This window comes from Manis pentadactyla, chromosome 9 (assembly GCF_030020395.1).
Source record: "Manis pentadactyla isolate mManPen7 chromosome 9, mManPen7.hap1, whole genome shotgun sequence".
Classification (NCBI taxonomy): Eukaryota; Metazoa; Chordata; class Mammalia; order Pholidota; family Manidae; genus Manis; species Manis pentadactyla.
The window spans coordinates 100,020,680-100,048,433 of record NC_080027.1 but is presented as its reverse complement, the minus strand read 5'-3'; the positions used below and the strand labels follow the sequence as shown (position 1 = coordinate 100,048,433).

Sequence of the window (27,754 nt, the reverse complement as noted above, 5' to 3'; positions counted from 1 at the left end):
CAGATATTTTGAAACTCATCACAAATATAAAAAGATACCCAAGCACACTTCACAGGCATTAATTTAGTAGACATTCTATCGCTTCTGTTAGAAACTGAACAGAAGGCTGGTTTGGTCTAAGAAAAATATAGAATGTGGCTTAATTAATGAGCTCCTCAGTTTCTGTTCTGTGCCTCTATTAGCATGCTAGGGCTGTCATAATGAAATATGACAGACTGGATGGCCTAAACAACAGAAATTAATTTTCTCAGAGTTCTAGAGGCTGGAAGTCCAAAATAGAAATACTGGGAGGTTTGTTTTCTCCTGAGGCCTCTCTTTGGCTTGCAGGTGGTCACCTTCTCACTGTGTACTCAGGGGGCCTTTTCTCTGTGTGCACCCATGCTTGGTGTCTCTGTGTGCCCTAATCTCCTCTTCTTATAGGGACACCAGTCATACTGAATCGGGGCCCACCCTAATGGCCTCATTTTAACTTGATTATCACTTTAAAGGCCATCCTTTCCTGACTCTCTCTCTCCAGCTCAATTAAAATCACACTTTCAGGCAGCTTCATCCACAGATGAGCATATGCACCTACACCACCTACCCAGTGGAGGCCAAAGGACAAAGGAGGGAAGGATGGGGAAGACAGGGGGTGGGAGAAGGAAGAGCTTCCCCTTGGAAGCACGGTGCTGCATGACACTTGCTCTAAGAGCTTTCCTTTTATTGAAGGATTTGTTATCACCTTCAAATTACACAGGAAGAGTAAAAGTTGAAATTTTTTGTTTGAGAAATGGGTAGAACAGGAAGGTAGCATTTACGACATCTGCTGGCATAGATCTGCAATTTAGGGATCCAAGAGTAAATGCATTTCGAATGACATCTGATAAACACCCAGCTTATCTGGTGAGTTAAGCTAGAGGGGGGTAAAGCTACATCTTTCCTTAACATGTCCAAGTGCGAGAGGGCCCCAGGCCTTGAGAAGTGATCAATGTAGGGGACAGCTCTGCCAGAGGGCCCTGGGACTTCACATGTGCCCACACACACCTGTAGGCAAGACTCAGTCCATAGCAGTCTGACCCATGTCTGGGCAGAATACGCTCTGAGATTCTCCCTGGCACCGGAAGATGGGGATGCTGTGCGGAGCTGTCACTGCCATCCTGGAGGAGGCTCCCATCTTGCTGAAGGCTATCACAAGGCTGTTTCCTCCCTACCCCTGGTTCTAGGGAGCTATGGAATTTTCCACTGTGTCCTTCCTGGGGCACAGCTGTAGACCATAAAGCCACTTAGCTGCAGTGTAGAATTGACCTTTCAGCTACACAGTGGCCCACCCGTGACATGTGTCCACTGGTCCCTCTGGTTTGGAGGTATCCTCTGAGAACAGGGATGTGGGGGCCGACACCATGCTGATCTTGCTTTTAATCTCTGTGTAAGTGGAATCTTTCTGAATACGTGTGGGCTTGTCTCTTTAGCCACCAAATCTACAGACATCAGTGGACAAATCTATGGCAAATCAAGTGTTTAAAAATACATATGAGATTTGTTTTAATGAAGTGCAGTAAGACCTGCAGACACAGAAATGACAATTATGGAGGAAGAATTTTTGACTCCCACTTCCCTACTTCAGGGGGAATGGCAGGTCATGCAGGGCCATGTGTGGAAGCACCAGGGTCAGTCAGGGTTGCTTCTGATCTGGAGATTAGGTTGCCCCACTCAAACCACATGGACCAAGAGTGGGGTGAGGTGGTTACCCAATAGGAATCCAAATAGTTGGTGCCAAGAAAATGGGGGCATGGCTTTTAAGCCATCCAATATGATATCTACTAACTGGTGTACGATAATACTGGCTTTGGAGTTTTGGCTACATTTCCATTTTCAAAAACTTTTAAGTACTGAAGCAAGACAGATTGCTTAGCACTGAGGGTGGTTTTGAGTGCAGCTATTTTTGGATTATTTACTCACCTTCTATTGCATTTGCCCCCCATCAACCATTAACATCCATCTTTTGCTAAAAGGCCACCTGACCAGAAAGGTTAAGAGAAAATTTCAATAACCTCTAGAGAAAGGCTAGAATACTTATTTTTAGCTTTCTGGTATTTGATCATAAATGCTTTCAGCCTAGAATGACTTCAATGAGATTTGTACATCTGAAGACTGCCAAAAAGAGAAGGGGTAAGAAGTCAAATATTAAAGGAAACCTCTTCATTCTCATCCAAAAGTGGAAGATTCCTCAAATTTTTAAAGAAAATGTTAGTTCTATTTTTAGCTTCCTTTTTAGATTCTCTAAGGGTTAGACTAATAAGAGGAGTAAGTCTGGTAGTAAAAAGCTCTAAAACCAAAGATGTTATCCCTAGGTATCCTTATTGGCAGGTCTTAAGCAAGGGGGAGAAAGAGAAAAAGGAGGCCCCACGTGCCATCCAGGCATCAGCAATTTCAATGTTTTGCACAGATGGGCCTTACAAGATTTCCAAAATTGAACTTGTCCTGAGGGAGAAAGGGCACTGAATTTGTATGCACCCTCAAAACTGTCCTCCTGAAGAGCTACCAAATTAGTTTGTCACCCAAGATATCACCATTTGTGGGATGAGGGTCACCAAGTGGCCAGTGATTCTTTTCATCAAGTTTACATCCAGCTCTGCTTTCCAAATCTTTCAAATCATTATTGCAGCCCCTTGGGATGCTTCTTCTAGGTTGTCTTGTGGAATGATAGATGCATCACCAAACTCTGCTCCAGATTCATTTGGAGTTGGCAGGTTTCAGGTTTCGACTCACAATAGCTCAACACCATCTTAAGATTCTACTGAGCCTGGGGCAGGCCAGCTGAGGACCCCATGGACCCTGACCCACTTCTTCCATGGTGTGTGCAACAGAGGATTCCATCTGCTTCAGGTGTTTCTCAGATTCATCCTCTTTAGGATGTTCATTTGCTTCTGCATCTCTCCTCTTGACCTCAATGAGTGCTACGTTGACCACCCAACTCTCCTTGATGGCTTCCCTCCACTTTGAACCTCACAAACACAGACAACTAGACATTTAACAATATACTGTCCTACATTCCTTCCTAACTATTTCAAATGTGAATTTTCTCACACACACCTTTTGAATTTTAGTTGGGCTATGATAAATATTTTTTGGTTTGATAACTCCCCAAACAATTTCTGAACAGACGATCTGAAGCTCCATGTATAGAATTAGACCTAAAAATCATATTAAAGTGATCTGCAGACTTGTTTTAGTACCTGTTCACTCAGATACAAGTCGAGTGTATAGTTTCTGTTTAGAGGAAAAGCATTTTGTCTTGATCGGTGCTGCACTTAATGATCAATTAACTTTTTTCATATCCTGGTAATTCTTTGGACATTAGGTTCCTTCACATGAGAATTAAGTAATTCCGCAATAAACACTAGAGATACTCTTGCTCAGTAAAGAACTCCAGCGCTACAAAAGAATGGGTGTAGTTTTCAAATTGTCATTTTAATATAATGGTAAAATCTGACCTTGTGTAAATAATTCTCCAAATATCCAGCTAAAGAGAGAGGTCATGCTCTAAGTTCATCCCACATCACAGGCTACAGACAAAACTAAAAGCCCAACTTACAACTTTCTGCTTTTGACTCCCCCTGGTCCAACAAATCCTCTTAAATCAACTGTTCTCTCTCAATAGAGTCCTGTGTACAGGGGAAAAAATGGGATTGGCTCAGAAAAACAATGTGTATATGATTTCCATAATAAAATGTTTCAAAGAAGAAATTTAAAAATAAACAACTATCCAAAATATCTCTTTGTAAAAAAACATGACAAAGGGGAATTAGACAAAAATCTTATATTTGCACTGAAGCAACTGTTTCCCTGGAAACAAGCTGATCAGTTATGCAAATGATACGAGTTTGCAGTGATCTGACCCAAAGAATAAAGAAAAGAGACAAAGATGGCTAACTGGATACAAAGGTGGTGATCATTAATGAAAACAGATTTGGAAATTGTGTCACATGATCATTGTGATATCTGGGGAGAAGTAATGGACGTACTGCTGTGGGATTTGGGTGGGCCACGATCCCGTCCAGGCCCTGGGGACATCTGGTAGGAAGGGAAGGGAAAGGGGAGAAAGCCCTAGGCACTGGGCGCAGTGACTGGTCCCTGGGGACTGCCCTCAAGTACACCTCTTCTTCCGCCCTCCAGCTATTCCTCTGCTCATTGCTGTTCTGCTGTGCTGTTCCCTTCCTCCTCACTGCTCTCCTGCAATGCGGGTCAGCACGCTGCTCTTCTTCCCCTTCACTGCCTGCCCCTACTGCCAGAGTTAAGCATGGTGCTTTCGCACTGGACTGGTGCGTGTAAACTAACCAAGTTTCACAAACAAAAAAGCTCTTGAAGACTATCCATGTCACCTAACCTTGAGAAATCCCCTACCGGACTGAATTCTCTGCTGAGAAAGGGGGAATTTTATGAGCTGAATGCAGAATATTTTATATATAATATTTATCTATATGTTAATACTATGATATGTTATTATAAAGTAGAATTATGATATGCATATTCATAACATGTATAAATATACAGACATTAGATTAGCCAAGATTCAAATGTCAGTGTGCTGCTTATTAACAGTACTGTCTGGGACACGTTATTTAACTTCTCTGAACTATACTTATCTTTGTAAGGACACTAATATATAAAATAAAACATCTGAAAAGTTATTTACTGAGCGCCAAGTACATGCAAACATTCAATAAATGCTAGTAGTTGCTATGATAGCCATTAGGACCAAAACCCATTCATATTCATATATGCATCATGCAAGAGCTGCCATTTAAAATATAGTATTACCCTCTGCAACATGAGAAATAGGACTGAAATACACGTCTTCACTACCAGGACATACTCTTTCCACCACGCCAGACAGGCTCTGAACAATATTTACATTTGAATATGGGAATGTCCAATGTTCTAAATATTCACTTTAAACCAAACAATAAAATTTAAATTGAGAGTGTTTCTGAACTCTGGAGGAATTTAAAAATTGTATTCAATTTCCTGATTCTCCATTTTGAAACCCACCTCAGCTAGTAATAGACAGCAAAGTGGAGTCGCCATCTTTCTGTACTCCCTGATGAGATAAAAGTGTCATACAGTGCTGGTCGCCAACAGAGCAAAGAATTAGACTGAATGTTCTTTCTACAGCCAACAAATGAAGCAGTGAGCTTTGTTGTGAATGTACCTGGATGCCCAGGACATTGGCTGTCCTTGGAGAGGTTATTAACAGATGCTGACTCTCTACTGTGTACCAAGTGCTGAGTACTACAGAGGACACAAATTGAAATGAGAGATTTTTCTTGTTCTCTAGGTGTGTACAGCCTCTAGTAAGAGTCATATCACATGCCCATGGAGGACAAAATGTCAGGTAAAATAAATTCATGGAGAAGAATATAGTGCTGGGAAAATCCAAATATTAGAATGATCCATGCAGGACAGTCTGGGAATGGGAGTAGAAGAGTAACAAGGGGCAGGTCACTATCCTAGAATTATTGGGAGGCAAAAACCTGTAGCCATTATGCATATATTCTGAGAGAGAGGGGTGGGAAGAGAAAATCAGATGGTGTCATCAGGATAAAAAGGCAGCACAGAACAGTCCATTATGCACACACCTTGAACACGTTGTACGCCAATTCATTATTTCACAAAACACCTCCAGACCAGCAATTTTCAGTCATCAAGATGTATTCATTCTTGGAGCTAATGAAGACTTTAGTAGCATGCTTACTGAATGTCTATCTTTAGTGTTCTGATCTCCTCTCTGAAGAAAGCAATGTTAATGGATTAATTCAGGGAAGTAAAACTCCCTCTAACAGGCTTTTCTTTAGCAACCTATCATTTCTAGGATTTTAGAAAATAACTCACCAATGAACAAAATTGAGTTTTTCAAGTTTAAGGAAAAGTTGACATTTGTGAGAAATGGTTTCCAGAGTAGAATTCTACAAAATGACTTTAATTTGTCTGCATCAGTTAAATCTCCCAAGATAAATCTGCAAGATTGCCTCTTTTTTAAATCTTTGTCCAGATAGCACAACTCACTGAGTACTGACACTATAATAATAAAAAAATCAGTTATGAAAGTCAAAATGTGATTTATTTAGAAAAAAATTAGTATCAACATGTAATGACTTAAATTGAAAGGGGAAGCTATGAAAAGAGCCATTGGCAAGCCTTTATCTCCTAGAAGATTTAATCTGATATGTGTAATTATTGTGAGGAATAAAAGACAGGACACATTACAGGATTTTAAAGGCTACAAGGCACCTTGAGAATGTGGGGGATGTTATTATTTAGTGAAAGTTACAGGAAATTAAATAACAGGTTTTGAGTTCCTACTAAGAAAATCTTGTGCCAGATGCTACAGAGCACCCAACATAGGTAATCTCTCATCTTGCAACAGACTGACCATCTGGAGGTAACAGAATGTCCAAATCTGGGCCTAACTCAAGCCTCTGGAGGTGGTAATAAAAGTCCTAACAATTATAGTCATAACTATAATAATGTTTCCATTTACTGTTCATTGTCCATATGCCATGCACAGAAATACTGAATTACCCTAAAAAGGCAACATCAAAAAAAAGGATAAACCCAGATAGCCCTTTTTTTCTCTCATCCATTTCTTATGCATGTATTACCTCTAGTTATCTAACCCTTTTTGAATTATCTATATTTTAACACATGGCCACTAACAAGCACTACCTTTTAATTACTTAGGCTTTATAAATTACTAGTATCTCTTATATGTTAAAGCTGCCATTTCAAGGGATGCCCCTTTCCTGAATCTTTTCAAACTCTGTTAAGTCCATCTTGAGGTTGGATAACAAATTGACATGAAATGGTCCTAATTCCAAGGAGCTCATATTAATTCGGCTTTGAAGATGGGTACGACAGTTTCCTATTTCTGTCCAATTTCCTTCCATGTAACATTCAACACTTTACTCAAAGCCCCAGGTGGTCTTGATCAAAGAAGCACAGTGGAGCAGTAACTTTAGACTACTGGTGACCCTCTGGTTCCTTGCATGGGTCTTAACTATTAGTGTTGAACCTGTCCTCCCAGATTGCACTTTGTGTTATTTTTTGCAAATGTTATCACTTTCTACATGGCAAAATCTGCTTGTTCTCTCTTGATAACTTCTGGACCTTCACATATCCTAGTGTTCTCATCTTTGAATTTTTTTCTTTCTTGGCTTGGATTCTCACTTTTTAGTACAATTTGGCATCATCGGTAAATCTGAAGATTTACATACATATGCTAAAGAGAACATACAATGCTAAGATAAAATTCAGCACCAGATGGGATTCCCCAGACTTCCAGAACATTGTTTGTTTATGACTGCACTGTTTTCTGCCTTTTCTACTGTTCCTTAACTGTGCCAAAATAGTGCTATCATTGCCATGCAGAGTCCTTTTCTGTAGAAACGTATTAATGGTTTTTAGAAATTCTAGATAAGTTGCCCCTTTTGCAAGGTCCAAAAAAGAAGTTACAGTATTTCTCACAGGACCGTGGCTATGGGTTTGCACAATCACTGTGCATTTAACTATGGATCCTGTCAGATTCCCAGGTAGGGATATGGAACTAGAAGCTCATGGTTCACATGGTTCCTGGAATGTTTTCCAAAGAGGACTTCAGGACCAGAAATCCAGCATTCAGTAGGCACAGTGGTATTTGTCCTGTAAGGTATGTATTTTGGCCCACTGTGAATGATTTATTCTTGAGTTCTGTTCATCATCTTAAGTAGAACAATCCATCTCCAGAGACTTATTTACAGCAATTGGTCATAAAGCAACAAAATGATTCAGTTGTGTTACAAAGAGTCTTTTCTCCAGTGAGGACATCATAGGGAGAAGGCATGGCATTATGAATAGAAGATGAGGTAATGGAACATTCCAGAAAACCAACACAATTGTTAGAGAGGAGCCTTACTTGTAGACTTTGATAAACATACATATGTATTTGGACAGAATTTTCCTTTAAAATAGAAAATAGCGAATTCAGATGTTCAGGAAGCACTACAGGAATGCCAACACCACCATCTACAGTTGACCCAAAAGACACAACATTTCCCGGGCCTGGTCAGTTTGTCTACAAGAAAGCTGAAGCCAAAATCAAAGCATTTGGATATTTCTGAATGTGCAATATTTGTTCTAATATTCTAGTGGAAATCAGGAAGAGCTTGCCTTTCACCTTACTCAACCAAATTTTCAAACCAATCATTTCTCTACAAATACAGTGAGAGCCTAATAAATATCTAACCTTACCATTTCTCAGTACTATTTAGTTTTAAGAAAGAGAATTATCTAGAACATGTGCCAGAGAGTCCAGATGGCTGAGATTAGAATTCTTTACTAGTTCCTAATCACTTAATGGTTCTATTTTTATAATGGGAGTGGCAACCAAGAGGGGGTAAAGAGTATCACAGAAAAGATCATTTAAGTATCTAGTCGATTATGTGACAGCTCAGCTGCACCTCTTGTTCCCCAGCTGGACTGACTGTGTAGTCACGACATGCCAGGTGAATTGTCACTTTGTCAGAGAGGTGCGGCAAGAAGATGCAAAAAGAAGGACTGTTTTGTCTTTTTCTCAAGCATTCATGTCTGTTACAGATCTGGTTAATGTTTCTTGTTTTCTCTAAGAATTGTATTTTTTCAGACTTTGAACTTTAAGAGCTGCTGATATTTTCAGGATGCTTTTTTCTTACTTACTGCTCATAAATTTCCCCTTGGCATTCTTGAATTTTCTTTGAGACATTAAAAAAGCAAAATATTACAAACATAATTTCTGCCAAAAATTTTTTTAAATTGTTTCCAAAAATAATCTATTTCTCTCTGAATTCCTGTAGAACCCATGTAGCTATTCCAATGGCAGCTGAAAAATACTTCACAGAAAGAGGTTACTTTGAGAAAGGAGCATCTTAGACTCTTAGAAACAGTTTAGAATTAACTAGAGAGTCTTACAGGCTTCACAAAAAAAAAAAACATTCCATGCTGCTATTATCATCTTTAAGTTGACTCCAAATGTAATCAGGATTAAGTCACAGAAGGCATCTTAACAGCTGTTCTCAAAAACCTTTAGATACAAAATATGTACTTACTGAAACTTGCATTGGCCCAAGCCATACTACCAAGCTTGTTCTTTTTTCTTACTTGGGCCGCGATCCACATGACAATTTAAGCCTACGTGGATCATCTCTCCATAATACTAATAAATATTACAACTCTTACAGGAATAAAGGAAAAGATGCAGAGCATATGTAAATTATTATATTTAAAGGCAATTTGTTTTTTAAGCTCATTATCTATTGCCTGGCTTCATATAAATGGCTGAAAACAAGCATCACAGAGAACTGTGTACACTGTTAGAGGACTGACATAATAAAATATGCATGACTCCATAGCCAGTAATATGAAATCTAATAATTCCTATTTCTGTGCAATTGGAGTAAGTCAACATGTCACTGCTTAGGGCTTCCTTTGTTGCCAAACTTGTTGAGAGGAACAATAGAAGAGAACAAAATGGTCTGAATGATTCCAGAGAATAGAAGATGTTTTCTTGCACCCTAAGGCTTGAAACCAATATAGTATTATTCAGCTTTCAAAAAGGAGGGGGTCCTGCCTTTTGTGACAATGTGCATGAACTTGGAGGACATTATGCTAAGTGAAATAAGCCGGACACAGAAGGACAAATGCATGATGCCATGTATATGAGGAATATACATCAGCCAAACTTACAGAAGAAGAAAGTAGAAGAAATGGTTTCCAGGAGCTGGGGAGAGGGGGAAGTGGGGAGGTATTAGTCAGCGGGAAGAAAGTTTCATTAATACAAGATGACTAAGTCCTAAAGATGGGCTGTACAGCCGAGTGCCTGTACTTAACAATACTGTAATGTATACTTTAAAATTTGCTAAGATGGTAGTCTTATGTTAAGTGTTCTTATCCCAAAATAAAAGTAAATGAATAAATAAGGCAGGAAGAAACTTGGGAGGTGATGGATATGTTTATAGCATAGATAGTAATGGTTTTACAGGTTTATATTTACCTCCAAACTCAATGAGTTGTGTATATTAAGTATATGCAGCTTTTGAATGTTAATCATACATCAATAAAGTAGTCCAATAATAATAATTTAAAAAAAGACTTGAGTCCAGCCAAACACACACAACGTAAGGACTATTAGACAACTCTTTTGACGGCAAAATTTGCTCTTGCCAGTCGTGGGTGAGATGTGTACAAGGGCATGTGTTAAAAGTGAGCAGTCTAGTGGGAGTAGAATTCAGTTGGGAAAGAGTAGCAAAGACATTCAGCTTCTTAATTATCAACATGCTTGTGGTGGAGAACCTTCTCAAGCTAATAAAAGAAAGAAGACAGACATACAGGAGATACAGGAATGGCTAAGACTCCCTCTTAGTTCCTGACCATTTTCTACCCAATTTTACAGTGTGTGGTGACTTGGCGTGGCATTAGCCTTTTTGGCTCCTGAGAATTCAATAAGTTCAGTAAATTGCATCTTCCAACACACTGAATAACCTGAGTAAAGGGGCATTTTTATTTGATAGCTGCCAACAGGCAGCCCTACAGACTTTTCTGATCTCAGTGGGCTGCTTCACAAGTGTGGTCCAATTCAAATTTAATGAAAACCTACACCATTTACCAAGAACTGAGAAGAGAATTCTGGTTTATTTCCTGCTGTGGCTTACATTGGAAACAGTAATTTCCCGTCAATCCATTGAAGGAAATAAAACTCTTGCAATAGGTGAAGACTTATTTTACCATGATTAGAGGAATTGAAATATTGAACATCCAGAATATGAGAACACAGTCCCGTCCCCTGAAGACTCACGGAGCGTCCCACCAGCACACACACGGCATGTTCTGCTAGGCTAATCTGCAGGGAGTCGGGTGGTGAGGGAGGATAATTGCAGAGTTATTACCTGAGGTTTGGCCAAACACTGGCTTGAAGTTTATACATCATGAACACTCATGACTTCCCCTCACACTCTACCACAGGGCACAGCTCTAGATCCATTTTGAATAAAGCAGATTAATGGAAAGTTTGGACTTTATGTGCTTATTGGTTCTCCTTGGTAAAACTCAGAAAACCACTAGAGTCTATGCATTGAGCATGACTTCTCCAGATACAGAACAATGTGCTTCCCAGCCCCCTACTGGGGGGTCTTTATGGTTTACCTGGAGCCTGTCTCCCTCGTGGCTTCAAGTGAACTGGGCTCAACAATCCTGGCCTAACAGTAAGCATGGATGCACCACACATTCTGCTTACCCTAGAGCTTCTGTTCCACAGAGGTCCATCTTTGTTCCTCTGATTTTTCTCATGCCACGCAACTCCAGAAGTGATCTCACCTACTGTTCCTAACCAACAATCTACCAAGCGTTGATCTCATCTACCCAGTTCTTAAAGCACAATCTACCAAGCGTAGATTTTATGTGTTCATTATATTGCTAAAATCCATGAATTCCAGATCTGCTTGTCTAACAGCTGGACATTACACCTGGTTGTTTATCTGAAACTCAACATGGTCAAAACCTATCATCCCTTCTCCATCATTTCCATGAAGAGGGACAGAGAGAAAGTCCTGTGTTTACCAGTTCACTTGTGAAAAGCAGTGCAGAACTTTTCATTATCAGGTCATACACATGTCTTTGTTGGTGTGCCTTCTTGTTCGAGTCATCTCACGTACCATCTACCCCTAATCCTGCCGTTGAATTGCTAATAAAGTCTCTTCTAAATCCTTAAAGTTTGTTATGCATCCTATTTTTTTCTTAAATCCCTCTGACCCGTCTTGCGTCAGGTTTTTTAAATCCTTGCTTCAGACTGCGGCCACTGTTCTTGTCTTTGTCTTCTTTCTCTACAAACTGATATTAATCCTCAACATTCTTTTCCCAGAGAAATCTCCATTAAAATTTTTTAATAATGCCATTCCCTGCTTGAAGTTTGCCAATGGTTCCTTGCTCCTTTCAAGATAAAACTAAAGCCTCAAGATTCCAACTACTGCCTTCAATTCTTCTGCCTTCCCCTGCCTTTTGTCTTCTGCCTTCCTGTCTAGCCTGACCTCTCTAAATAAACTGTCCCAACCCCCATGTTGTGTTCAAGTCACTCTGCTGTTTTCTGTTCCCTGAGCTTCTCATGCCCTTTCACACCTTAGAGTTTTTGCACAAGAGCTCCCCTTCTGACTCACCCTTTACAATGAATCCTGGATGTCACTTTCTCCAAGAAATGTCTCTGACCCCAGGAACCTGGGTTAGATTTCACACATTCCTGCAGTACATTGCATTTACCTCCATCAAGGAAAGTATATCACCTTTTATATTTTCTATCTCCTCACTGGAAAGAGTTCTAAAGGACAAGGATCATGTCTTATTTCTCTGTATCTCCAGAGCAAATGGAGAGTTTGCTCTTGGGAAAATGCTCACAACACAGCAGGTTCCTGAGAAATGCTTAATTTATTATTAACAGATAGGAATCTACAGAACTTAAGATACTGTCAGCTTCAGATATCCACATCAGAGAAACCAAGGAATGAGAGCCTATGTTCTCATTCATGGGATTTATATCATGAATAAATATCCTTGAAGTCCAGATGATTTTTTTTTACTCGAACACAATTTAAAGGTCAAAGAAAAAGACTTGACAAAAAGAAAATCCACATATTTGACACGTGTTGACAAAGCCACACAATGACAACAGTGTAAACTACTTTCACAGTCTATATGAATGCAACTATTTCCTCTAAAATTACAATTATTATTTGCCCTTTTACAAATCCTTCATGAACACCTCCTCTATTAGACACTGCTTTTGGTGCTGAGGTCACAAAAGTGAACATATGCAACCTTCTTGTTTACAGTACTGTCTGGAAGGAGACATTAATCAAATATGACCACTAAGGCATTTATAACTACAAAATGGAATAAAGTGCTCTGAAGGAACAGAATGTAGTTTTATGAGAATACACTAGGAAGGAAATTGGCCGAGGCCTAAGATGAATAGGTCTAAGCGGAGCAAAGGAGAAAAAGGAGGAAGGAAGCATTCCAAACAGAGGAATGAGCACCGCAGCGGAAGCCCCAGCGGGAGGGTCACCACACAGGGCAACAGTGGCGTGGGGAAAGGAGACGTGGACCCTGTGGCCAGAGGCGAGGGAGCAAGGGCGCACGCTGATACGAGCCTGGAGGTCAGGTGGGGACTGGAGTACACTGCTGCTCAGAGTCTTATTAAAAATTTTAGACCTAATCCTAAAATTAGGAAAGGATTTAAATGGATCAAATTTGCAACTTGAAGATACCAGTGTGGTTGCCCTGCGGAGAAAGAATGGATATGGTGCCGAGTGGATGTGGAGACCAGTCAGCAGTCAACTCTAAACTGGAGTTTAGAGAGAAGATCTGGACCAGAGGTAATGTTGGAAAGGGTGCATGCATCTGTAATTAGAGCTCTGGCCACACACAGCATCGGCAAGGGGAAGAGGACACGGCCAGACTCCCATGGACGCTCTATCACTACAGCTTTTCTGCGGCTAGTCTGGTCGATTAGGTTTTCTTCCAGGAATCCTTTTTCCACACTTTCCCCTTCACTGTGTTCTCTGAATTCCTGAATTCATGGGCAAAGGAGCTTGGATATCATCAAGTGTAATCTCCAAACTTTAGAAATGAAGAAATGGCAGCTATTTTCTCAAGGCCACGCAAGTCCTCCCAGGCTTTTTTGTCAAAATTCCAGTTTCCATCTGGAGGGGAACATGTTGGGAGACAAGCGTAGAGTCCCCAGTACTTGAGATCCTACAGATTCTGGTATGTGCTTATTTGTCATGATGAAACAAAACAGGCACCTGCAAAGGACAACACTGATGGGGGCCACCCATGTGGTGGTGAAAGGGGAACGGGATCTTGAACTGAAATACCCTTGGTTTGGATATTAGTAAGATGGCAAAAATTAGGCTGAAAATCTGAACTCTCTGACCCTCCATTTCCTTTTCTATGAAACAGATGAGCAATAATTACCTTGAAGTGTTGTAAGGAATAAAACTAATATATTAAAAGCCGCTAACCACATAGTAAGCTTCTGAATTACTAGTATTTTTCTCCAAAGTAATATATATTGTTAATTTAATATTAGTATATTTATATTTTAATGTTTTTATATGTAATTATATGTTATACATAAAGGTGCTATTATTATAATTGTTATAATTCCTATTTTAATATATAAAATCAAAATAACCTGTTATTAAAAATTCATTATGAAAGGGAAATCCCAATGGCTGATTCAAACTCTTGAAACATTAAATAATGAAGAAGCAATTAGTTCCCTCATCAGGACTTAATGCCTATTTATTTCACATTATAATATACCCAAACCCCATAAAGCATCCATAATTATCTATTGACAAAAAGCCATACCTAAATAACATTAATCATTATTATATTTTCTAGAAAAAATCAATCCCCCAAAACCCCTATTTCAATAGCTTGTTATTAAGCAACTGAAAACCTCTGCTGTCAGTTTAAATTCATTCAACTGTGTATGTATAAGTAAATGCTACAGTTGTAAAATACTGTCAGTGATGGACCAAATGTCATGAAAAACTATAAAATTAATCATTTTCTCTTTAATTCACAAACTTTGTGCTCCATCTGGACTTGGATCTGTATTCTGCTTCTATTCAGAGTTAAAATAAATGGATTTTCAGTTGATATGATTGTCACAGATTACTTTGACAAAGATTTTCAGACAAGAGATGAATAAACATTGTAAGATACAGGATATGAATTCTAGAGCAATAGCTATCATGTAGGAACGAGACTTATAGGATTCATTCAGAGAAAGTCTTCAACAAAATTGCCAAATATATTTTTAGCTTTATGGTTATTTTTCCAATTTGAAGATACAATTGTATAAAAATTGCATGAGCACTTTTATGAAACTCTTATGCAGTAATATTTGAACTTGATCTTTCATTTTATATTGTGATCGAGAACTTTAGTTCAAAGGCAAGATGCAGCCCCACATGAATGGTGAGAACTTGGCAAACAACCCCTTAACACACAGCAGACTCTTCTCAGATACTTCTTCCAGATTTAGTCCTTATCTATCTCCAAAACATGACTAGAAGAAATCTTAATATTCCCCTTGCCTGTCTTCTCAATCTCTCCCTCTCAGTCTCTCTCTCACACACACACATACACCAAATTAAAACAACATTAGCAATAAAAGACAGACAAAAGAATCAGAAGGAAAAGGACTATGGATATGTTATGATGAGTCAGGGGAGAAAATATGAATGAACTGTTAAATTTAGCACTGAACTTCCTAAAAACTAGAGAAAATAAGAAGAGGAAAATACAGATTATACATTTCTTATTGTTTTTATAAAGGAAAAAGTCTATTTTATTTTCAAAAACAAAACTTTCTAGCATTTTATTGTGGAATGATTGTATTTCATTCTCTCATAGGTGATTTAGAGAACATGAAGTAAGTATCTTTGGTCATAACTTTGCAAAAATTAACCAAATAGAATGTAGATAATTGTGTCTCTTCATACTCTAAAGGCTTCTATATCATTATACCCAAGCCCATAAAGGTATTTCTTTAGGGAGAAAAGGATTTCTAATTCAGGTTCTTGGTTGAGGATCCTATTATAAAGTGAAAGCATTTAAACACTTCTGCCCCCACTGCTGAGATTTTCAAACTCTGTGAATAAAACTCACCTCAGTTGATCAGACCAGCTATATACTTAGTGCCAATGTCTATGTAATCTATATCCCCACTCACAGGAAAATATTAGGCCTCAAAACCCAGTGAAGTAACTGGAACATGGTGGCTATTTGATTAGTATTCATTGAACTGAATAGAAAACCTAAAGGAAAACACAGTTCACATGCCTCTATGACACAGATGCCAATCCTATATATATACATTTATCATATATATATATATATATATATATACACACACACACACATATGATAAATATACATTTATTTATTTACTTATTTATTTATCAGCTTAAAAATACAGATTACCTGGTTGCATCCAAGTCCTAGTGAATTAAAATATCTGCAGTTAGGGTTTGGAAATTCTCATTTCTAAGATCCTCCCTACTGAATCTGTTGCAGATTGAAATGGAGTAGGGAAGTGGAGAACGTGACGGAACAGAAGTATATGAGTGGGGGAGGCCTGGAGTAGAGGAGGAATCCCTGGGAAGTGTGGGCAGGTTGCAGCACCGTGCTCCAAGTGAGGCAGGCATTATGGGATACAGGCAGATAGAGCTTAAGGCCCTGGTACGGTGCAGACAGGAGGGGACTAGGGTCAAGGCTTCACAGTAAGCAAAGAGCCACATCCTGGACATCTGAAAACTCAGCCTGAGATATCAGGGAGCTTTGCGACCTCACCTCAGCCCTAGCAACAAGCCCCAGCCAACCCTGTGAACTTCCTCCTTTTTGGCTTATAACCCCCTAGACAAAGCAGCCCCACTGGCGTCCTTGCTTAGAGCCCCCTCCCAATTAGCAGGATATTTTCTTCTTTTACTCTTTCATTAAACTTTGCTGGTTGCTCCATACTCCTGTCTGCTGGCTTCATTCTCTGTCACCTCTGAGACATGATCCAGGTAAAAGAAGATCAGTAACACAAGGACTGGGACAAGAGCTATGAAGCCACCAGCAGCCCAGGGCTCTGCCTATCATCTCTGCACTTTTTCCTCATGAGTTTCCTTTTGCCAGGCCTCCTTTGCTTTTCTCTAAGGGTGGCCTTATCCAGAACCCAGGTCCACATCACCTCAGTGCCAGACGTGACACACTTAACTGAAGTTTGGGAAACCCAACAGAGTCCCAGGGAGAGAGCTGCTGGGCTGGGCTCTGCCCAGCGTCCACCACTGACCTCATCCCCTGAACTTGACCAGGTTCAGGTTCGCTCACTATCACCAACAGACCTGTCTGAGCTACCTCTGCAGGTGAGAAAGCAATTCTGCAGAAAGAACAACCACCCCAGGGCCTCTCCTATCCCAAAGTTCAAGGGACCAGCACAGAGGGCTCATCCAAAGATTTCTCCTCTGATCTTGGGACCAAGGAAACTAGGAGGCTAAATGAACAACTCTAAAACCAAATTAAAGTCTTGGATGTTTAGCTAGAGGAAAACCATTTTTCAGGAGAGAGGAAAAAACAAATAAAAACCGCGTACGTCCAAAACATTGTTAATTGTATTATCTGTGTAATAGGATTCTTTTGCACACAGTTCTGGGTCTGGATCTCAGATGTTGGGAGAGGATGGATTGCATCGTCACTTTCTCAACAGTTTTGACTGGAGGTAGATGTGGGCCACCATCTGCCTGGCCACCGTGACATGAACATCACATATGACCTATATTACATGGGACACATATATTACATATGACCTATATTACACATGACACAGATATTACACATGACCTATATTACATGTGGTATATATCACACATGACATTACACATGACACATACATGTGGTATATATAACATGTGACATGCAGCACATGTGTCATCGATATTACCCATGGCATAGACATCGCATGTGGCATGTATTACACATGACATGAACATAACCTGTGACATGGACATTACACATGACACACACATGACACAGGACAGACATTATACATGGGTGCTGTCTGGTAGAGTTGGATAGTGCCCATCCCTCTACATAGATGGAAGCATCCATCATTCTTAGAATTTTGGAGCCATGGAACTAGAAAGAACTAGGTTCTTCCTAATCCCTTCTTCTCACAAGAAAAATAAACAAAACAACACAACAACAAAAACAAAAACAAAAAAAGTCCTTCAGATGGACTGGGGTGGGCTTGACTGAGACCACACAGCAGAGGGAAAGAAATGATCAGAGTCCTTAAAGGGAGTAGAAAGATCTGCATGAGCAGGTTGGCTCCATACCCGGTGCCCCAGGTGAAACAGGGGTGCTGCCTGGACCCCAGCCCAGCCCTGCTGCACTGCTGAAGGCAACGCTTCTGAACTGCAGTGCTGGAAGTGAGGTTCTGGTTTAGCAGGTCCAGGGTGAGCCCAGACACTGCATTTCCAGTGAATCTCCAGGTGCTGCTGACACTATGGGTCCATGGAGAATCAGGGCTTTAGGGAGCATATGTGTAACCTGACAGCCAGACTAACAAAGTTGGAAGCCCTTTCCCTGTGCAGCAGCACACCACACCACACCACACCACACCACAACAAGCCCTCCCCTCTCCACCCCTGTCATCATAGGTGGCCTCAGGGTCTGCTACAGGCAATGGAGTTAGTAGACACCTGTGTCTTCAGTAGCTCTCAGGCCCATAGAGAAGATAAAAATAGGCAGTGTGTACAAGTGGCAGGTAGCAAGTTGTCACAGAAGAACACAGGAATTAGTTCCAAATCACCACAAAAAATATCAAGAGAGGAAAATTACTTGAAGACCCAAAACTGGTAGTACAGTAGAGGAGATCAGCCATTACAATCTGGGGATATTTATACAAAGAGGCTGATAAATACTAGATGTATCAAAGAAATCTACATCAAAGCATCCAATTAAGTTTGTGAGATGGAGAGCTCCTGAAAAGTTTCTAGGAAACACAGAATGAGATTTAGAAACTAATTATATTCATTAAATATGAAAAGTGTCATTTATATTCTCTTTATTTAATAGCCATCACTTTATTTAATAGATGCTAATGAGCGTTAAGGCAACAATCACATATTTCATGGTTCATTCTCAATCTATATGTCCAATTTTACCTTTCAATTACGATCTTCATATTATTAAACAAGATTTCTTCCAGTAGGTTGCTATGTTGGAATTGGAATTGAATGAGGAATTGCTCCTTGCAAAACTCAACCAAAACTTTTAGATTTACCATTACAGCAGATAACTAAACTTGCAGCCCCCCTTAATCCTATGGGCAAAACCTTTTTTTCAGTCATTTTGTTTATGTATAAGTGCCAAAAATTTCCTAAATTTGAAGGCCTTTATTTTAGAAATTCATTTAAATTTTATTAAAGCACGGTTGACATAAATTTTATTAGTTTCAGCTGTACAACATAGTGACTCAACAATCATATGTTACAAAATGCTCACCATGGTAAGAGTAGCAACTACCTGTCACCATACAAAGTTATTACAATACTGTTGACTGTATTCCCTATATTGTGCTTTTCATCCCTGTGAATTATTTATTATAAAGCTAGAAGTTTGTCCCTCTTTATCTCCTTCACCAATTTCACCTGTTCCCTCACCCTCTTTCTTAATGACAACCACCAGTTTTTCTTCTGTATTTGTTAAGTCCATTTCTGTTCATTTGTTCATCTGTTTTGTGTTTTAGATTCCACATATAAAATAGACATACACTGTTGAACTGACTATGGTTCCCAGTTCAGAGGAGCAGCTTGTTGAATTTCTCTGCCTGAATTCTGAATGCATTTTAATTTTTAACCTCTATATCAGAGTATTTTAAGGAGACAAATTCTTTTCCTTTGGTTATCAAAATATGAGTAATTTTTATATTTGCGTTTAGATGTAAAGTTAACTCTCTGCATCACTGACTGCAAGGAGCTTAATATTTACTAGGGGACGTAAGATATATACAAAAATAACTCTAAGACAAAGTGACGCATAACAATTGTGATCAGAGATCCAAAAAACAAACCCTTTGAGAGCGCACACACACCAAACAAGATAGTTTTCTCCACAGAGCTCTGGGAGCTGACTGTTAAAGGATAGGCAGATTTTAATAGTCAGAAAGTTTGGAAGTGGGATGGTCAGGATGGAAGAGAGGAAGTCCCAGATGTGGGAAAAGACAGGGCATGGTCAGGAGAGAGCGGGAAACTGCAACAAGGTGGGCATGAAAGGCAGTAACAGGGAAAATAGGGGACACGTTTGCTAGAGCAAAATGTTACCACCCTGCAGCTGCCATCTGCTCCATGTTCTCTCTTTCCTCTGAGAGCAATGCAGCTATTAAACACCAACATCTGGGCCTGCTTATTTTCATTTTGGTCCTAATTTTACCCTCTTATCAAGGCTGATGGCCCCCTGGTCCTCAGTCTTCTCTTGATCCGTGTTCTCAAGGAGGCATCACACAAATCTTGCTCACGAAGCCCACAAGCGCCCTCCCTCCACAGGCTCAGTACTTACTCTCCCTACTCACTTCTAGGGACTTGGTCTCTCTGATTCTGCCCCCTCTCTCACCTTGCTAGCCCCTGCCCAGTGTGCCTGAGTCCCCACAGCTTGACATCCACTGTCTGGGGTTTTCCTATTTCTGATCATGATTACTTTATCTGAAAGTCACCAATTAAAAAACAAAGCCCTAAAACTGCTGGGTCCTGTGCTCTCACATCCTGTCTGCCCAGTTATTCACCAAAGCCTCATGCTTTTTCCTCTCTATTCCTTCACTCTCAGCGGAATCAGAACCTTGGCATGCAAACTCTTCCTATAGGGGCCTTACATCCTCTACAGTGACAACGCCCCTTACTGGAAGCCAGTCCATCCTGAGCACTTCCATCATAAACTTCTCTGTAAAAATTGTAAATGCTCCTGTATTTCATTCATAGAACAGAATTAGAGTATTTTGTTTGGCTTTCAAAGACCCTCATCATGTGACCTGACTCTCTTTGTTCCCTGTATCACCTGTTCTCAGCAGCATGGCTACCCCCAGTCTGCACGCACCGCTGGTGCTAGCGGTCTTGAAGCTGCTAAGACTTCCCACTTTTCAAGCTCAGCTCATAACTGCTCTTTAAGAACCTTTTCCTGATTCCTGATTTTTTTCACTCTCTCAGCTTCTCCATATCATCTACATCACATCGTTTCACACATCTTTATTTACTATCATTCTCTTTTATTTCACATTTGCTCATTACATCTTTGCAACTAACCTCGAGGAGGGTCATGATTTTGGCTTTTTTATTTTGTTTACGATCACTCCAAGTGTCCATCATGATGCTGCCCATGGCATGGGTACTTTACAAAGTGTTAATAAATAATGAGTTAGAGATAAGAGTGTCATTAGTGAACAGTAAAATGGATTTTAAATGGCACGTGGAAGATGCTGGAGAAAACAGTGCTCCACTGGTGGCAACTTACCAGAGAAGACGCTCGGTATCTTGGAAAGAAAGCTTTTGACAGTACGAATAGGAATCCCATTTTTTTCATCTTGCATGCGTGCTATGACATCTTCCATCTAAAATATCAATGATAAAAATAATTAAAAACCTTTTCAAAGTTGAACTTTTTGAGGAAAATCCATTCTTGTAACAATTCTGTGTACCAGTTTCGCCCATCTAAGGGTAGTGCCATATTCTTGCCGTGCTATGCTTTGTCACATGACTGTTTTCAATTTGGTTAAAAGATGATAGCGAAAACAGCAAAAAAACTGGCCATTTTAGGGTCCATTAAGCTACTGAAAGGATCTTTGTGCTTTGAATATTGCCTCTCTCCTGGTTTCACAATGTTTGATTATAAAGGTTGAGTTAAAAGTGTTGGAAACCACTGTAGCAAAATCCACACATGACTAATGTTGCCCCTGCTGAACTCAGTGGGAAAGAAAATAGAAGCCTTAAGAGCACCTGCCTGGATTTCCTCTTCAAGAAAGAGACTGTCTGTGATTTAGTTTAACACAAACTCTAAAACCTACCTAGAATCAAGACTGACTACCAGCAACTGCTGCTTCCCTTGCCATTTTCTGAAAACGCTCATGCACACACAAACATACACGCATAATAACATGAATGTAAGGCCATAGCCTTCTGCCCATCTGGTGGATCCACTCTATCTTCTTTTCAATCTGATTGGGACATCCTCTTTTGCTTTTGAAAAATACTCAGTTTTAAAGGGCTGTGCTTTACAAAGTCTAATGTGGAACTCAGTTCAGAATAAAATGCATTCAAACTGTAGCCTTAGACATTGTTGTGTGCTTCTAAACCTGTAGCACATATATACACATAACATACCCAAGTTGTAGTATGGAACTCAAAGTCCATTCATTCATTCATTCAATCCACAAAAACAACTGACAGCTGACTTGACTCTAGACCAGACCTACACTGGGCATGGAGATGAAAATGAACATAATGCAGTTGCCGCCCTCAAAAAAAATTCAGTCAATATTGAAAACAATGGTGAAATTGAGTAAGGCTTGTAGGTTAGTTAATAGTGTTGTACCAATAACAATTTTCTGTTTTCAAAAATTATGCTATAATCATATAAGATGTTAACATGAGGGGAAGCTGAGCAAAGGGCACATAGGAATTCTCTGTACCATTTTTTGTATTATTTTCTGTAAATGTAAAATTATTTCAAAATAAAAAGTTTAAAAAACCATAACCAACCTTTGTATCAATGAATTTATCAAATTCCCATCAACACAGCTTCAGAATGGTTTTCAACTAAAAAAAATCTTATTTTCCTGGATAAGTCTTTTCAGATTTATTAACATGAGAAACTGTTAGTGAGACACTGCAGGTGGAGGAAGAATGGGTTTCAGAGCAACACAGGTCCCCACATGCCTCGGCTCTTTGTTTCAGAAAGTTAAGTAGCTCTACCAGGCTTAGTTTCCTCATCTTTAAAGTGGTGATAATAATATTTATACTAACCCCTTTACAATGTTTGATGCATTGGGTTGGGGCTAAGGTGGGGTAAAGTATTTTAAAGTTAAATTATACAACGTATATAAAGCACCATGCATAGTTAGACAATAAACATTGGACCTCAAATGTACACCCATACCCCTGATGCTGGCAGTGAATATTCTTCACCCCTCATGTTTATTTTCTTTTTTTTTCATTACTTCTTTCTCTTTTTTTACCATCTTAAATATTTTTAATTTCATAGTTCAGTAATGTCAACTATATTCACCATTCTGGTAACATTTGTCTAGAATTTTTCACCTTGCAAAACCGAAACTCTAGACCTCTTTAAAACAATTCCTATCTCCCCCTTCTCCAAGCCACTGACAACCACCATTCTCCTTTCTATTCTATATATTCGACTACATAGATATCTCATGTAAGTGCAATCATACAGTATTTGTCTTTTATGACTGGGTAATCTCACTTAGGACGATGTTCCCAAGACTTATCCACATTTTTGGCACAGAACAGGGTTTATGTCTTATTCAAGGGTGAATAATATTCCATTTTATGTGTACACTGCCTTTTTTTTTTCCACCCATATACCTGTGAACATTTCAGTTGCTTTTACCTCTTGAACACTGAATAATGCTACAATAAATATGAATATGCAAATATTCTAAGCTCCTGCTTTGAATTCTTTTGACAGACACTGCTGGTTTGTTGGGCCATATAGTAATTTCTATTTTTAAATCTCTGAGAGATCTCCATACAATAGAGCAGCTGCACCATTTTATATTCTTGCCATGAGTGCATAACGGTTCAAGTTTCTCCATATTCTTACCAACACATATTATTTCGTTTTTTATTTTTATTGAGGTATAGTTGATATACAATATTATATTAGTTTCAGGTATATAACATAGTGAATCGACAATTATATACATTATGAAATGCTCAGCCCAATAAGTATAGTTACCATCTGTCACCATACAACACTATTACCATATTATCGACTCTATTCCTCACCCTGTGCTTTACATCCCCTGACTTATTTATTTTACAGCTGGAGGTTTGTACCTCTCGATCCCTTCATGTTTCTTTTTCATGTGGAGCTAACATCATTAGCCTAATTCTTCCTTTTTCTGCTTCCTAACACACTCCTCTCCAGGGCAGCTGGGATGAATTTCCAAGGGGAAGGGTTGGGAAGCCTAATCCAACTCTGCTGATCTGGAGAGGCTGCGCTAGTGTGTAAGTCTGCTTAGGATGGGGTTTCAGGGTAAAGCTTATGTGTGCACAACAGCTTCATCAGCAGCCTAGGCAACACTGTGGCCCCATGTGATCTCTGTCTGCCCTGCTCTTTGCTTGTGATTTTCAACTGGTTGAGAATTCAGGTAGGAAAGGAGGCTTTTTAAATCAGGCTCCCCAAAGACCCCCAAAATAAACAAATCTCTTGCTGTAATAAAGATAAGTCACTGAAAACAGAGATGCTTTTATGACTTTATTTGGGTTCTGTTTGCCCCTCATTCACTTGACACAATGTTTAGAAATGAAGAATAAGCAGCTTTGCCTTGACTAGTATCAGCCCGTAAACCCTTGTATCATCAGCTTAATGGTTTAATCCAGGTGGGATTAGACAGACATGGAAACCTCTCTGACTCCTACTGGAATCACCCCAGCACCCCAGGATGTGGCAATGATCACCTCTGGTTTGGGGGCTGAATTATGGTGCATTGGAATGCGAAGAGGCATTTGCAAAGTCATGCCCCTCTCAGTTCACTGAATCCCAAAGGAGTGAGACTGGGAATTTGGGAATTGAAAGTGAGCTCTGTGGATATATTTTAAAATCTTTAATTTTTTTAAGCCATAATTTCCTCAGTAGAAAAATAATTAAAACTCCACATAAAAATAGGATTTGCATTCTAGCCTCAAAATGTGATCACTGAAATGTACTCAGCTATTTTTATCTTTATGCAAATCTGATATATATCCATGTACCTTTCCATGGCCTGAATGAGCAAAACAGACCAAACAAAAACAAAAGGAAAGACAAAGACAAAAATCAATCTGGTTTCTAAAAGCTAAAATAGTTTCCAAGCCCATATATAAAAACACACTTATCTTATTTACTGAAGTTCCCTTAAGCATTCCACTCTGAATCTATTTATTTTTATAGTAAGCATGGTCTTAACACACTTGATTATCTGCTTTCCCACTATTAGCAAGAGCAAACTGGAAGAGAAAGATAATGTTAAAAGCAGACAAACTAATAGAGCATGTGGGACAGCAAGAGGGATGAGAGACTATAAAAAGTAACTCCAAGAAATAAAATTCCTTGGGGAAATTTAATTTAAGGCCCAAAGACTCAGATATCTCAAGAATTCCAAAAGAAGATATTTATTTATATATCTACACACACACCCATCAATCCATCCATCCCCTTCATAAGGATGCCATTGAGTCCTAAAGGGCTACAGCGTGTTTTCACTAGAAACCTGTTTCTGAGCAGGAGAAATCTCTGTGCACATGGAGCTGGGCATGTGTTGGGTCAGGGAGGCTCTCTTTGAGTCTTACTTTCTTCACCCTTCAAATAAGAAGTTAGAAGCAGGTGATTTGTAAGATTTCTTCTAGCTGCAACATTACTGAAGTCTGGAAATAATCATCAGAATTCAGAACTGGTAAGTTTCCTCACTTAAGTAAGGAGCCAATTCCCAAACAGAGGAGCTGATTCAATTTTGATCAAGACCTTGTACAAATGTATTTGCTTCTAACTATCCGCACATTTCAAGTTCAGTGCAACGAGCAGAGTGATTAAGAACATGCATTTAGACCAGTCAGATCTCAGCTTGCACCCTGGCTGTGCAAACTGCAAGATATATGAACAGGTAAGTTCCTATATTACTCTAAGACTCCATTTTCTCCTGCAAAGTGGAGAAAATAATAATAGCATACGTCTTATCAGGGGTGAGGATTAACAAAACAATGGTAATTAAATATTTACCATAATGCTGCCATCATCATTCTCACCTTCATCAACATAAGTTTTTCTCCCTCATTGTACTGAGACACACAGTCCCTTTTTCTTTCTTTTACAATCCAATGGCAATGACGACTGTGGTCAAGTGCCAAATATTTACTAGAAGCAGTAAACTGTCAATCATGTCACAGACAGAAATAACAATTGACAAGTTCTCTCTTAGATTTCTTGTAGAAGGCTGAGTTTGTGTTGTTCCCTGAAAAGCAGGGAATTTGATTAGAAGCAATGTCAGGAAAAATACTTTTTGTATGTAAGGAAGGATTATGTAAATTACAGGAAAGTGATATTTAAAAGAAAGGGGAAAATGAGATTGCATCCATTATTTTACAAAGTAAAATATCTTTGCTCTCATATTTTCTTGATGGGTTTAGTTTGCCTCTTGAAGTTCTTTAGATCAAAAAACTGAACTGAGACTGAATACTTGTTGCAAAAGAAATCTTTTTATCTATGCATACTAATTCTCTATGTGTGGAAGAGTAAAACAGGCCATCTCTTGCAGAGCAGTTTTGAGAATATCTATGGCTGAATTGGTCCAAAAGTTTTTAATACCTTTACTATGGAACCTTTCACATTTTACTGTTACTATCTTATAACTGTCTTCCCTTAAATATGAGATTCTTGAGGAAAGACTTCATCTCACTCACTGTTGTCTTTCTACGACATCAAGTGTCTGGCCCATACAGAACAGCAAGAAAAAGGGGGAGCGGGGGAGGCCTTGAATCAGCAAGAAAAAGGGGGAGCGGGGGAGGCCTTGAATTTTTGTTTATAGTATGTTTGATTTTTCTGAGACCCAAAGTGAAAGTGTGAGTTAAATTGATTTCATCTTCAGAGGTTTGAAATACTTTTTTGTTTTTTTTTATCCAACATTTGGTGTAAAAAGAGGCTGAGTCAGAAATAGTGGAACAGAAGAACTCACTCTACCCTAAGCTAAACCATTATCATTTCTGTTCCATTCAACGTAGCTTGTTTCCTAGAGGAATTTCTTCCTTCAAAACATAAGGGCAAATCAGTGGCTGGTTATGAGGCTCTCTTCCTGTTTGTAGAAGTGACACTCAAGTTCATTGTCATGCGTAAACTCACAAGATGAAAGGCACTATTGAGCTCTGACACACTGCTCTTTTTCCAGGAATTCATAATTAGCCTTTCCTTTGGAATAATTTAGATGTCACTTCAATGTCTCTGATGCACTTCAGGTACTGCTCAGGTTAAGCAGTCCCCACCTGCACACTAGGCACATAACACATAGGTACATCTTGAGGAGATTATGTACTAATTACTCAAGAGGGGCCCGCCAGACAGGGGGTTCCCACACACAGAGGAAAACAAAATCACTGCTTTGAAACCTATATAGTTTCCCTATGTTTCTAAACAAAGATGGGAGTTAATTAAATTTACTGGTAATTACATTTGCCAGTACGTCATCATAGTATCAGTACTTTTGAGTTTGTCAAGTCAATAGCTTTGCAGAGACACCCTGACTGCAGGCGAACCATTCTTCATACAAAAGAAAAGCTCAAACATTTTGTACTCTGTTGTTCTGAAAGCGAAATGACTCAATCAAAATTTCAAAGGAAGTTTTCCAAGTTCTCATTGTAATCCACCATTAAGCACAGGAACTTGGAAATATAAATGAAAGACTGAATGGGCATAGTGCATGGATTTTTCCCTATGTTGCACATACTTTCAAATTATTGTGTGTAACCATCATTTCAAGTGCCAGGTAGGAAAATGGAAGAAATGATGACTAAAGTGCTTTCTGGATATCTTGGGCAATTAGGTGGTGGCAGGCATTACATAATTTAAATCTGCCTAATAATTCTTCTCCCTTCAAGAGCCTTTCTAAAGAAGAATATGATCTGCACTTTTGAATTTGTCAGTAAAAGCACAGAAGCAGAGTCCACCTCTAATGAAGGTTAAATAATAAAGCTGAGATTACCATTTGCAACCAAAACCATTTGCTGCAATAATTCTAATAAAGCTGCTTCTAACTGATAGGATTTTTCCCCGTGTTACAGTTGATGGTAGTCAGTAGCTTAGTTCAGGGTTAAGAACTCTTCCATATGAATAAATGACATTTTAATGAATGAATATGACTAAAATTATAAACTTGTAAAATCTAGTTACATGTAAGTATGTC

The 27,754-nt window shown here is 39.2% G+C and overlaps 1 protein-coding gene across 11 annotated transcripts in view; it reads right to left on the bottom strand.

Moving 5' to 3' along the window:
• The window catches only part of RGS7 (regulator of G protein signaling 7), a 412,379-nt gene that overhangs the window by 176,100 nt on the left and 208,525 nt on the right, over positions 1 to 27,754 (bottom strand). For 10 of the 11 annotated variants that reach the window (XM_057507876.1, XM_057507877.1, XM_057507871.1 and 7 more), the window contains exon 3: positions 21,097 to 21,193. The exons of the other annotated variant lie outside the window; for it this stretch is intronic. In XM_057507876.1, the coding sequence (XP_057363859.1) occupies positions 21,097 to 21,193 (97 nt within the window). The remainder of the gene's footprint in view (positions 1 to 21,096; positions 21,194 to 27,754) is intronic. 11 annotated transcript variants of the gene reach the window in all.